We start from the raw sequence: 13247 nt of genomic DNA, 5'->3' as shown, positions 1-13247 counted from the left end.
GTTTTAGTGCGTCTCAAGTAGGCGGGGCTTATCAATGGGGCAATAAGAACTTCAGAATGCATTTCATTTTGAGTTGTTTATTATATAGGATATCATTTCTACATATGTTGATGCTTCTCTGCATTTTCTTGGAGTTATGACGGTGCTGGTTGACACAGAACCTGCTTTTACTAATATGTCACTTAAAAATTGACCACAGAAGATGCAACACATTGATAAAAACAACTATATAAATAAATAAATTAGGCTTTTATTTATTTTGCATTTGTTTATTTTTTCAAAATACACAAGTCGTTATTGTCATCCATCAATATAAAAGGCAGTACAGTACATTGATAAAACTGTGTTCCCCTGGTCCTGGTGCCAAACAATGAACAAATGTACATAAGGTGCAAACGACAAAATGTAAACACTTGTAGAAAATATTCAGAGGTTAGACAGAATAATTGCCCCAGAGGAGATCTGCCTTTGGCGTGTTGAGTCGGTGCTTCTTCGCTCTGCAAAACAAGTAAAGATTAACAGCTGCACATCCAGATCGACTACATTTGTTCAGACTCGATCACTTACCCCTTTTTACACCTGCAGGTCTTGAGTAGCTCTGACCTGGAGGATGCACACACTGGCCTCTGCAGGAACCATCTGCCTGGCTGGTTGTGTCACAAATCACTGCATCACAGTGGACATAGATCTGTGGACAGACAGGATGATTTACTACACAGGGCTACATGCAGCAGTGGCCAAAAGACTCCAGATTTGGATTTACAAGTCTTACCTGGCCTTTCAGAACCTCGTCATCTTTAGTGAAAGTGAACATCTTTACAGAGAAGCGCTTGATGTGGGACGGGACTAAAACTCTGGAGTCACTCACAACGGGATGGAAAATTGTTGCATAGCTGTCATCGCGATTCTCACAGCTAGTGAAGGAATTTGAAAGTTAAAATAAAGCAGCCTTTAAATTAAATTAGAATGCTTTTTAGTGGATTATTAAGACAGTGTTTATACAACTCACTTCTGACCAAAGGTCTCAGTCGAGAACATGTAGTAGTTAGTTTTGCACAACATTACCTGTCCACAATGATGTCCCAGCTTGGCAGAGATGTCCTATCTTCATAAAGGGTTGCCCAACAGTTCTCAGCAATGAGTTCCAAGTAAGGGTCGGTAGAATGCATCAGCTCCACCTCAAAATACAGAGGCTGCCGCAGATATTTCACCACTGGATAATCCTCTGCTTGGTAGAAGAGCTCGTAGGATGGATCTACAGGAGAAGAGTCCCGTTAGAGAAAGGAGGCCTGGACATTTACAGTGTTTTGTATGCATGAACAAGATTTAGTAAAATTCCACCATGCCTTGGGCTAGCCTCATCTGCACCATCAGCTGCCCGGTGCCGATCTCTGCAGCGGGCTCATAGGTTCTTGGTTTAGCGCTGAAGGCAACAGTCTGAGTCTCATTGACCACATAGAAGCAGGAAATGGTTTGCCTATTAGGGGAAAATAAAATGTATAAATGCATACTTTGAAGGTGTTCATCTCCAATTATACAGAATCAAATATTTTACCTGTAATCGGGATCAACTGGTGATGTGTTGGCTGCTCCTTTGGCGTTGTTGTAAGACAGGCGGATCTCATTTTCATACATCATGTAGTTGTCAAAGAACTATTTAACAAAGAAAACGCATTAACATTTGACAAAAAACCCTTTTGATATTTAAATGTGATTCAAACTCACTGTTCTGGTGGTTCCACAGGTATCCACACTGAAGGAGAAATATGCAAAGCGATCGTCGCTAAACTGTGCTGTGCAGGACTGGTCCTTTAGCGTCAGCTGACTTGGCTTCAGATTACGAGTGGATTCAACCTTCACAGCCAAAGCGGTCATTGTGCCATTGGGGTGGCACTCTGGAGGAAGAAGCAGGCAATGTGTAAAGCAACAAAAATCCATCAATTAAAGCAGCAAATATACTTACATGTTGCATCTTACCAGTTGCTTTTAAGGGGAAGTAGCAAGCCAGATAGAGATCAGCAAGCACCCAGTCGTTTGCACGATCCAACAGAAGCAGGTCAATTCTGGATTTGACTGATTCTGCAGTGAGCAGCTGTGGAAAAGAAAGTAAAGTTAGCCAATGCAAAAGATCTATGGTGGGATTTTGTAGTTTTCACATACCTCGAAAACAGCGTCCTTGGCAGTGTATGGCAGAATGAGGCTGAGGTGTGTGCCGTTCTCATAGAAATTGTAGTCTTCAGCCATCTCAGCCGTCAGCTCTCGAGGTCCAACGATAGCCTTGAAATTAGAGCCGTGACTCCCGAACTTCACGCTGATGTAAAACTGGTTCTGGTCACAGGTGCCAGACATGATGGGGAGCACTAGAGCAGCAAAACATGCATTATCCATTTGATTGTGTAGCTTTTACTCCAATATGTTTTATTTAATTTTAGAAAAGACAATTTGCATAAAGATATTGTCAAAAGCAAATTCAATATGATCTCACCAACATCCTGTAGAGAGGCCTGCAGGTCGACCGGGAGAGCAAAAGGAGTTTCTTCAGGCAGGATGATCAACCCAAAGATCAGAGGGAGGAAGTAGGATGTAACCATGCGCTCAGGATTCTGCAACAAATGAAAGAAAAGCTCAGCAACACTGAAAATATGCTGGTACAAAGTGATATTTGGAATCTATAATGTCATACATGTTTTAAGACAACATCGGCATCAAAGGGCACTTGAAGAGAGAAGATCTTGGAGCCATTAGCCAAGCTGTGTTCCTGGACTGTGAAGCCTTTGGCATTGCTCTCCTCAACAGTGAGGACCCCGGTGGAGAAGGTGATGTTCCTCAGCTCAACGTCATGGAGGAAGGTTCCCAAGAGAACGCTGAACATCCGAGTCTCTGGGACAGTGTCTGAGGAACAGAAAGTGGCAGGTTTACAAATTCTAAACCAGCCTGAACGTTGAGAGAACAATAGAGTAGTTGGCTTGAGTGCTACTTTAAAAAAAAAAAAAAAAAAAAAAATTAAAAAAAGGCACTCTTTGTAAGCAAAAGTGGATTATACTGTACTTGGCTTTCTTGAATTCCTATGCAAACACACCATTTTGCAAAAACTGACCACTGAAACAGGTGGACAGCCTCGAGTGTTTTGTGTCAGACTTGTTGATCCAAAGCTAGGTAAAAGTCTAACCTCTTTTTGGTCGCCAACATTTTTTCATACCCACTAGAAAATGTGACTTACCATCCTGGATTTGGGGAGATTGAGGCATCAGAGGGGTCATGATGGGGAACAAAACCTTGTATCTGGTATCATCTTGGGTGTCATCTGCCCTCCACAGTACCTCAAGCATGGGCTCCACGAAGTAGGTGATGTGGTACTGGTAATCTGGGGCATGGCTCTGCAATCATTTATGACATTTCAATAAAACATGCAAATGCACTAGTGACTCTTGCATTTCTAATCTAGAGATTTCCCCAACCTTGTAGTAACCATCAGGCGAGCCCAATGGGATCTCAACGACGATGTGGAAGTCTGTGGTGCTCAGTGTGTACCCCCGTGCGGCCATCTGAGATCTATCAAGCCTCTGCCCGTTGATGCCCATGTGCATTTCTGAGACTGTAATGCTGCCGTCCAACAGAGGAGTCACACGGCGAGGTACGTGCCAAGAGATCATATCCTCGGTGAAGAGGACGCCACCTGTTAATGACAAAATTGAGCTGTTGAGGTTAACTGTGCAACAATTAAGCTTACTGTGAAGGCAATCTGTTGCTCAGGACTCACCTTTGGGACAAGCAGCTGCCAAGTTCACTACATTCAGACCCTGTGGTGCCATGTAGTAGGCGCTCACCCTGAAAACTTCCATGGGGACTCCAGCCACCTAAAGAGAGGAGAGGTTTGAAATAATTGACAAGGAGGGAAAGGAAAGAAACAATGTATAGGAGTGTGTTGCTTACATCCTCTGAATAAGTCTCTGCTGTATTGTACGGGCTTCGCATAACCAGACGACTAGAGGTAGTTTTGGCAGCGTAGCCGGCTTGTTCAGCCTCTTGCAGCACCATGGCCACTGGTTCTGGGGTGTAAAACGTCATCTTCCAGATACCTTGTGATGCACCAGAGGCCTACAGGAAAGAGAAAATTATAATGAAATCCTCATTGGTGTAGGGAGGAATTAAACTAGTATCTGAACGGTTTAATTCAACATACTTCAGGATTGGCGTTGAGCTTGTCGTCTTTACCATCCTGAGTCTGATCCTTAGCTTCAGCATCAAGGTTAGCTATGTGGTGCGAAACCTAAAACAGAAAATTGTGGTTTTAGCATTCGTTTCCATACACACAAGATGGTGGAACCATCAATGTAAAGATGACCTACTTCCATGTAGTTCCTGTCGCAGAGGATCTCCCTGGAGGCCCAGCGAGTGTAGCTGCAAGTCTGAGACACGTCATGACTGACCACGTCTGATGGATTCTCGCCGTACATCTGGAGTCTCAAGCCAACTTTAAATGTAGCATCATCCTATAAATATAAAAAAAAAAAAATTAAGTGAAACTCTCCAATATTCTTTGGTTCCAGCGTCTTTGTCATTGAAAATGTAATATCCTTGCCTTCAGGGACACATTTGAAGTCTAAATGGATATGTTTGTATGTAACAAATGAGTCAAGAAAGTACCTAGTAGAGGAATTGAGGAATACAGTTTTGAGTGGAGCAGTGTTAACATTTTAGGGATGTACCAAACAAAAAGGGAAATGTACTTTGTGTCTTGTAAGGGTAAGGGGTTAAAAATAAATTCAGGGAGCAACCATGTGCTTGTTGAGCCATTCATTCATTACTTGAGACAGAATTAGCACATGTGGCACCAACTAAACTTGATAGAAAATTACATTGGATGCTGCTAAACCACTTTAGCTCTGATGAGTTTTTAGTTCTGATGAGCTTATCTCTATGTTTGACTCGACATGTACACTAATATTGGATTCTGTTTCTCCTTTTACGCACCAAAGTTCTCTCAGAGCCGTGGCTAAATGACTGTACTCGTGCTCTCAGACGCGCTTGCAGGCGTGCAGAGAGAAAATGGAAAAAGGATAAACTCCATGTCGCCTTAGAAATCCTTCGTGCTTGCCTTTCTGACTACCAGACGGCAGTCAAAATAGAGCACATTTCTCTATTAATCTCCAAAAACCTCAAATTCTTTTTAATGTCCTCAACTCATTCATTAATCCCTGTGATGTTTCTCCAATTGTGCCATCGACTACTCTGTGATAAGTTTCTTACATTTTTTATTGAAAAAGTATCTGCTCTTAGGCTAGCCCACACTAGTGCTACCCCAGATCCTGCTCATTTTCTGTGCCCTGCTGTCCTCGACCACTTTGAGCCTGTATCCCTCTCGGATGTAGTCATGCACCTGCGGCCGACAAACTGCACCTCAGACAGCATTCCCTCTCGCCTTCTCAGAGATGTCTTCGAATCAGTTGGAGCAAGTATTTTATTACTTATAAATACCTCTCTTAGCTCAGGGTGTGTCCCAGCTGCCTTCAAACATGCCGTGGTCAAGCCACTACTTAAAAGAAAAATCTCGACCCTTCCATTCTCGCAAATTTTACGCCCATCTCCCAGCTACCTTTTATCTAAAGCCCTGGAGCGAGTAGTCTACGCCCAGCTGCAGTCTTTTTTAACCATGCATGGCATCCATGAAAAGTTTCAGTCTGGCTTCAAACCCATGCACAGCACTGAAACAACCCTTTTAAGAGTTTTTAATGATCTGCTCCTAGCCGCCAACTCAGGTAGCCCAGCTGTCTTGGTGCTGTTAGACCTGACAGCTGCCTTCGACACTGTGGACCATAGCATCCTGTTGTCACGGCTTGAACAGTCCACTGGCATCACAGGCTCTGCCCTTGCATGGTTCAGGTCCTACCTGACAGACCGTAGCTTCTTAGTGCAGCTAGGTGCCTTCTCCTCTGCCAAAGCCCCTCTTACCTGTGGGGTTCCCCAAGGCTCGATTTTGGGCCCCATCCTTTTTCTACTGTACATACTGCCCCTATATGTTCAATTCTCACAAAACACTCTAGCCTCCCAGGTTGATATTCTGGGATCCCTCAAAAATAATATCCTCCCCTCTGTCACGAACCTTGGAGTGACCTTCAATAGCGCTTTTAAATTCGATAAGCAGGTCAGCAGCGTAGTCAAAACCTGCTTTTTTTTTTTTTTTTTTTTTTTTTTAAATACAACTATTGGCCAAGACCAAGTCGTTTTTATCTTTTAAAGACCTGGAAAGGGTTATTAATGCCTTTGTTACCTCGAGGTTGGACTACTGCAACGCTCTGTACGTGGGTATGGACCAGGCGTCAATTAAACGCCTGCAGCTAGTGCAAAACGCAGCTGCACGTCTTCTGACTGGCCACAAAAAGCGTGACCACATCACCCCAATTCTGGCCTCACTGCACTGGCTTCCAATTCGGTTCCGAATTGATTTTAAACTCCTTTTATTTGTTTTTAAAGCACTAAATGGGCTGGCTCTGGCCTATATAGCTGAACTCCTCCAGTGCTACACCCCAGCCAGAGCTTTAAGGTCTGCTGACCAGCTGCTGCTGATAGTGCCCAAAACCAGAGGGCACCGAGCCTTCGCAGCAGGTGGCCCTAGGCTCTGGAACACTCTGCCCCTCCATGTGAGGTCGGCCCAGACCCTAGGGGTTTTTAAATCTACTCTTAAAGCACACTTCTTCTCCCTGGCCTTTTAGTTTTTTTTAATATATATCTGTTGTAATTTATTGTCTTTTATTGTGATTGTAGTAATGTGTTTTTATGATTGTAGTATTTATTACATGTACAGCACTTTGGCCCGACCAAAAATCCCTTTTAAATGTGCTTTATAAATAAACTTTGATTTGAAAACAAACCTTGTTGTCCACAAAGCAGCCCATCAGGGAGGTGTAGATTCTGGTGTTACCCCACGGGTCAGACTCCATGCTGTATCCACACTGAGCAGCCATGCTAGGTGTCAACAAAATGTGCTTGGTGCCATCTGAGAAAATAAGCTTTGTCAGGGACCCCTTTCCTTAGTGATGAACTAATCAGCTCATTATTAGCAGTTTAAATACTTACCGATAGCCTCCACCTCAAGCTGGTTTCCCACTGCTAAATCCTTGTCCAACGACAGTCTCATTACATTTGCGGCACAGTCAGACCTTAACCCACTGCCTGTTCAAAGAAAAGGCTTGTGAGGATAATGTAAACCGAATTAACATGCTGTATAAAATGACTTAATGAGAATTGAAGCTTACTTGACTGCGAATGTAGCTTCACATTAGGCCTGGCTTTACCCAAGATGATAGCTGCAGCCATCCATAACAAACTTGAACACATAAAACACATCATTTAGAGACAATTAAGTATACACATAGAAAGAAATCTACAAGAAATGTAACTTACATGTTCCCAAGCCTCAGCATGTTGCAGTTCATAAGCAGCAAAACCCAAAACTACAAGAATACAGCCAGTATCAGAGTGTGGCAATGTCCAGCACACCTTCCAACAAAAACACAAGTCTAAAATGAAGGGGACTGGATGATTAACTGACACATCAGCAGCTGCTTTATATTCCACTTAACGACAAAGCACAGGTGAGGCTTGTTAAGGATTCTCCACACACACACACACACACACACACACACACACACACACACACACACACACACACACACACACACACACACACACACACACACACACACACAGGGTGAGCAGATGTATGCCTAGTTCATTAAGACGATATTGTAAAAACATGTGTATGGAAAGGAAAAACAAACATTTTTCAGTAAAAAAAGGATTTATTGTTCAGCAAAATTATATAGATTTGTATTTGATATTATGCATATATTATATTTTTATATTTCAAGAAGCAACAAAATAATCCACAATTAATAATAAATTCCACTTTTCCTTAAAACCTCCTTTTGCTACAGAGCCTCCTTATAATGACTGTAATCTAACACTTGATTATTGTTTGTATATATTCTCAAACCTCCTTGCAAGATGATGCACAAACATTTACTACAGACAGTAAAACCCGAGCTTATCGTTTCACCCGGGTCGATTAGTCTGCTCTGTCTAATTATGCAATGATATATGTTCATTTATGAGGCCATAACAATATTTTCCAACTGGAAGAGTGTTGAGTCAGTGCAGAAGAAGGAATAATCAATGCTCTGCTTAACAAAAACCATATAAAAATGTTGCACCCATCCCTGTGGGATTTCTATTTGGTTTCATAGGTTCTAACCATAGACTGTATATATAAATGGACGTAGGGTCCGTGACGTCACCCATAGGATTCTGCAGAGTTGCCGAGAAGCCCTTAGTAGGCGGAGTCGGCCACTAACGGCTCGACAGTGGCGTCAGAGTTCCACTCCCGCCTGCTCCAAATAAGGGCAAAGAGGCGGAGCCGAGGCGGGACCTGCTGCCTCCGGGCTGGAAGTTCCAGAGCTAGCTCAAGCTACCAAGCTAAGCTAACATGCTCCCCATCTGCACACTGCCGTCGCATTGTACGTTTCTAAGGTAAGCGGACATGAGACTATTCAGCAAAACTATAAATAATAATCTAAGTTGAGTTTTTAGCATAATACTTCAGAATCTTAAAATCCCTTAACGTTTGTATGTGTGCTAAATGCAACACTGGAATCAAGCAAATATTAATATGTTTGCATGACATTAGTTATTTATATTTTGCCATCACTTAATTATACGTTTAATACATTTAAGTTAAGCTAAGGTGCATGTGATGATAGCTAGTTAGTGCTCTTACCTGTGAGGCCTCCTCCAAACAGCATTATAACCAGACTGTATCATTAAAACTATAAGTACCAGTTCTAAATCCTTGACTTTAGACAAACAATTCAAAAGACAAAATGTATTTAAAGACCAATCTTTATTTGAAGGTGCCTCTTAACCTGATATATTAGTTATACAGTAATAGTATTGACAATCTAAAAAAACTGAGCAACTCAACGGTTCACTTTTATATTTCTTATTGTCTAAAGCATTTATTATTTTCATTTTTCCCCTCTCATATTCAGTGTGGACGGATTGAGACAGCGTGGTGTCCAGAGAGCTGCAGAGACTTCAGGGAGAAACCTCCGTGTGATGGACGTCCAGTCTGTTGGTTTGGAGAGGACTGAGGGTCTTTCCTCTGTGAGGAGGATCAGACCTGATGGAGGAGCCCATGCATAGCTGATACCACCTGCACAGGCCTTGTCTGTCACTTTATTTGACTAAATGTGTTTACTTATACATTTAATAGGTTTACACCTTCTGTCCATATGTGCTTTTTATTTAAAACATGTTTGATTAACTTTTGGTTCACATTTCAATAAATTTAATTTGTATTTGCACTCCTTTTGTCCATTATTCTTACTGAAAATGTTAGATTACACATTCACATCCGACTGAAGATTGGCCCCATTTATTTGCGTTGCAAACTCTGCGGTACAAGGTACATGTTGTGAAGCTCATAAAGTGAGGCAAATAGAAATAATCAGCTGATGGAGTGTAGATGTGGAAATAGGTGCATTCGATCAGCTGACTGTGTTTTCACAATAAAAATAGTTTCTTAGTGAATGTCCTGTACTGGTCTTAACATCTCATAACATCAGCTTTTAATTTTCCTATTGGATGTTTTTCTTGAGCCTCGGAGAAAGAGGAGATGCTGAGTCGTGTCTTTCAGGCATGTCCTTTCCTAAAAATTACAGGAAACATAAAACATATTATTGCAGAACAAGTGTGTTATTTATGAAAGAGGTGTGTTTGTGTGTTTAGGGGCTGTAGATATAATTATTTTGTAATTGTAATGTTTTTTTTTATTTCAACAGTGAGCTACAAAGACAATCAGATTATGAATGAACAGTATGAAATTCATCAACATTGAAATGTATTTTATTATCAAAATAATATTTAACTGTTATCAAAACTTAGTGCAACTGTAGAAGCTTGCTCTGTTGTCTCACTGAAAGAATAACTTTTACCACGTTTTCACAGACAATATTGAGAGATAAATAGCAGTTGTCACTATGCGTTAAATATCTTTGCCTTCAATACCTTAAATTAGAAAGCTGACAGTCATATTGCTTGTTAACATCTAAATGTAACCCTTTGCATGGAAAAAACCCTCAACTTCACTGATGTGTAGGTGATCTAGTATTTAGTATTGTTTAATGGAATGTATATCAGTGTATTAAAGTCAATACTTCATTTATTTAAACCAATATCTTTCTTGATTCTTTGTACAGTACGAAAAAAGAGTATTTGTACCTGTGCTGAAGTTCACTGCTGTGAGGAGTCCAGTTCTGTCTCTCACTCTCTGGTCCAGCCTGTCTGCATCACCTGCACAATTTAAACAAACAGATATATATGTAAAGAACCATGTGTACAAACAATATAACTTATTCTCTTCTGTTGAACATGTTGGATTGTGTATTGTCCGAGTCAGGGTCCTTTATATTTTACTGTAACTTTGGAAGTTGTGTTACCAATGCTTACTGTTTATTTGATACCAATTTGGTAATGCAATTAATAAAAACAAGGTTTGGGTTCGTTCTTCAGATGACTGTGATGTTAACGTGTAAGCTCAATAATGAACTCCAGCTCAACCAACCATATTGTAATATCTAAGTAATCATCTTGAAATATGACATTAATAATTGTAATATACACACATCTTATTGTGAGGTTGATTTCACATACACTACTTCGACGTTAGCTTGTCTACATACTCGAGCATAGCCAATTTAAATTAACCTTAGCATGCATACAGTTCCTACCTACATAATAAAATATCTCTCTAAATTACAAGGATGACCTTATTTTATCAACCTCAAACAGAAGCCTTTTGTTCTCCAGTATTATCCCACTTAACACTTGTCTATTTCGTTTTAACCTTTATATATACGGTCTATGGTTTTAAGTTAACTTGGAGGCTACGATTAGCATCGTTAGCACCGATGTAGCTACCACTCGCTTACACGCTAACCCAAGCCTTAACATTCATTACGTAGCTGATTAAAATCATAAACACATAAGTACTCGAATTTCACTTACCGCAAAACGGCATTCATGCACCGTCTGTTTTAACCGCAGAGCGAGTCACAATAGTCCGATATATAAGCATGAAGAACAAACAAACACGGCCGGGGTCAAGTTGTGTTCCCTGGATGAACTGGGCAGGCAGAGTCCCTGTAGCTTCACGGACGGAGCAGCTAGCAGAGAGACAAGAAGCTAACAGCAGCAGTCACTTGACAGAGCTGTCACTCAATGTGACCACGCCCTAATTTATGCAAAAACTTTAAGACCTAATATAAATAAAAGGGTCATGTTAGAAAACAATTCACTCACAGATCCATAATCATGAAGGTGGAATCTAACTATATACATAATAAAATGTATTGCAGCCAAGGCTAGAAACGTTTTTTTTCTGCTGTGAAATTGGGCATTTTAACATGGGGGTCTATGGAAATTGCTCCTTTCTGCAGTCATCGCCTATCGGCCAATATATGAACTGCAGTTTGTGGCACTTCCGTATTGGCGTCCCGGCTCTTCCCCAGAGTTTGCCGCTTGGTTCTAACTGAATGTTTTTGCAGCAATAGTTTTATTAGGGCCTGAGCACGAAGTGTGCGAAGACCTATTGTTATGCATAGAATTATTATTCTCCCGATTGTTGTTCTGGGGACTAAAACTGTTTTTGAGGGCTTTACGACGCCATTCATGTAGCGACATTTGGCAAAGTTGGCAGGACGGGTGAAAATGTTTAGATTCTGGAGTCGATGGGTTCAAAATTTCAAACATGCTCGCTAGTGCCACCTGTGAAAATTCAGTTTTCGAAAAATGTACATAGTCGCAGCGTAAGTCTGATGGACCTGACATTTTGCACACTTATCCGGGTGGAGCTGCTCTACATATTATCCTCTGGTATCCCTAAGCTCCGCCTACTTTGATTTTTTTAAATTAGCATAATGTGAAAAACAGTGAAATATTAACTTAATTTCAATTTTTTGTTTTTCAACACCAAATTTAGTGTACAGCATCAGTCGAGGGTCAGACATATTACCGTAGGACAGGCATTCTCAAAGTCCGGACTCCGGTCCGGATCCGGACCGAACCACAACTGTCTCTGGACTCTGAGCAAATTATACTTTTCTGTATTATCTGTATTATCTGTGTTATCTGCGAGACATCGCCACAACGCAACGAGTCAAAATTATCCGCTATGTCCACTGCATACAGCGCTCTGCATGTCAGACTGTTCCACTGTCTGTGTGTGTCTGTCAACGCTTTGGTCCAATCACATTCAACATCCCGTCAGCGTTTTTCCCCCCCTCCAACAGTCTGCGAATCAGAGGCACAGTAGGGCGGGTCTTCGCGGAATGCGGGTGGGAAAAATGCGTGTGTCGTGGTGTCGTGTCGTCTCTTTCAACCTGTCTGAGTCAGAGCGAGAGTTTAAAAAAAAAAAGTCAGAGCGAGAGTTAACAGCCCATCTAGTTGCATCTGTACTGTAGCTATATAGTAGCCTAGTTTCACCTACCGAGGTGGCATGGGGTGGCAACTGCCACCCTAAAAATAGGCCTTGCCACCCCAGCTGCCACCCCAGTTGGCAGCTTTGTTTTGAAAGAAAAGTTGTGGCTCATCTGACATTTATGAGAGAAAGTCTCTAATGTCCGAGTGCAAGTGAATGCAGCACAAGACGCACGTCTTGTAACCCCTCCCCCGTCCCTGGCGCGAGCGTGGAAATATGATTGGCGGAGATTTCAATTTTGAACGGGACGGCGCAAAACGAGAAGCATTCGGACCCAAGTACAAGGAATGAGGTATTTGCGGTCTACAATGACAGAGAAGAGACTGTCAAGTTTGGCTGTACTCAGCATTGAATCAAAACGCACTAAAGCTGTTGATCTTAATAAGTTTGTGAGGCGTTTTGCTGAACAAGATGGTAATCGCCGCATTCAGCTGTAATAGACATGTCAACTTGATGCTCTGCTCACGGATGAGCATACAAAACTGTTAAGATGATGACCTTACGTGTGTAAATATATTTTTTTCTTTGTGGGGGTCTGCCCCCAAAAAACAGTTTTAAGTCCTGAGAAAGTCAAATAAGACGGTGTGTAAAACTACACTGCCCAGCCAAAAAAAAGTAACCACTTTGATTGAACTAGGCCAGTAGGTAAGGACATTCCACTGGATAATAACTGAAGTATAAAAGAATGCATGACTGAAGTGATGGAGACCAT

At 41.5% G+C, this 13247-nt stretch overlaps 1 protein-coding gene across 1 annotated transcript; it reads right to left on the bottom strand.

Annotated features, from left to right (window-relative positions):
* Positions 1 to 234: 234 nt before the first annotated feature.
* On the bottom strand, positions 235 to 7541 carry LOC117492732. The gene is made up of 21 exons (XM_034143119.1): positions 7405 to 7541; positions 7257 to 7327; positions 7078 to 7173; positions 6873 to 6997; positions 4350 to 4493; positions 4184 to 4270; positions 3934 to 4098; positions 3761 to 3857; positions 3459 to 3676; positions 3221 to 3377; positions 2684 to 2892; positions 2486 to 2603; positions 2161 to 2360; positions 1978 to 2092; positions 1726 to 1895; positions 1556 to 1653; positions 1347 to 1477; positions 1066 to 1255; positions 773 to 914; positions 568 to 688; positions 235 to 497 (listed from the first exon to the last, which is right to left on the bottom strand). Exons 1-21 carry the CDS (start codon positions 7434 to 7436, stop codon positions 427 to 429), a joined length of 2757 nt encoding a protein of 918 aa, XP_033999010.1. The 5' UTR covers positions 7437 to 7541; the 3' UTR covers positions 235 to 426.
* Positions 7542 to 13247: the final 5706 nt, after the last annotated feature.

This window comes from Trematomus bernacchii, unplaced genomic scaffold (assembly GCF_902827165.1).
Source record: "Trematomus bernacchii unplaced genomic scaffold, fTreBer1.1, whole genome shotgun sequence".
NCBI classification, from domain to species: domain Eukaryota; kingdom Metazoa; phylum Chordata; class Actinopteri; order Perciformes; family Nototheniidae; genus Trematomus; species Trematomus bernacchii.
This window is presented reverse-complemented; position numbering and strand designations above follow the sequence as displayed.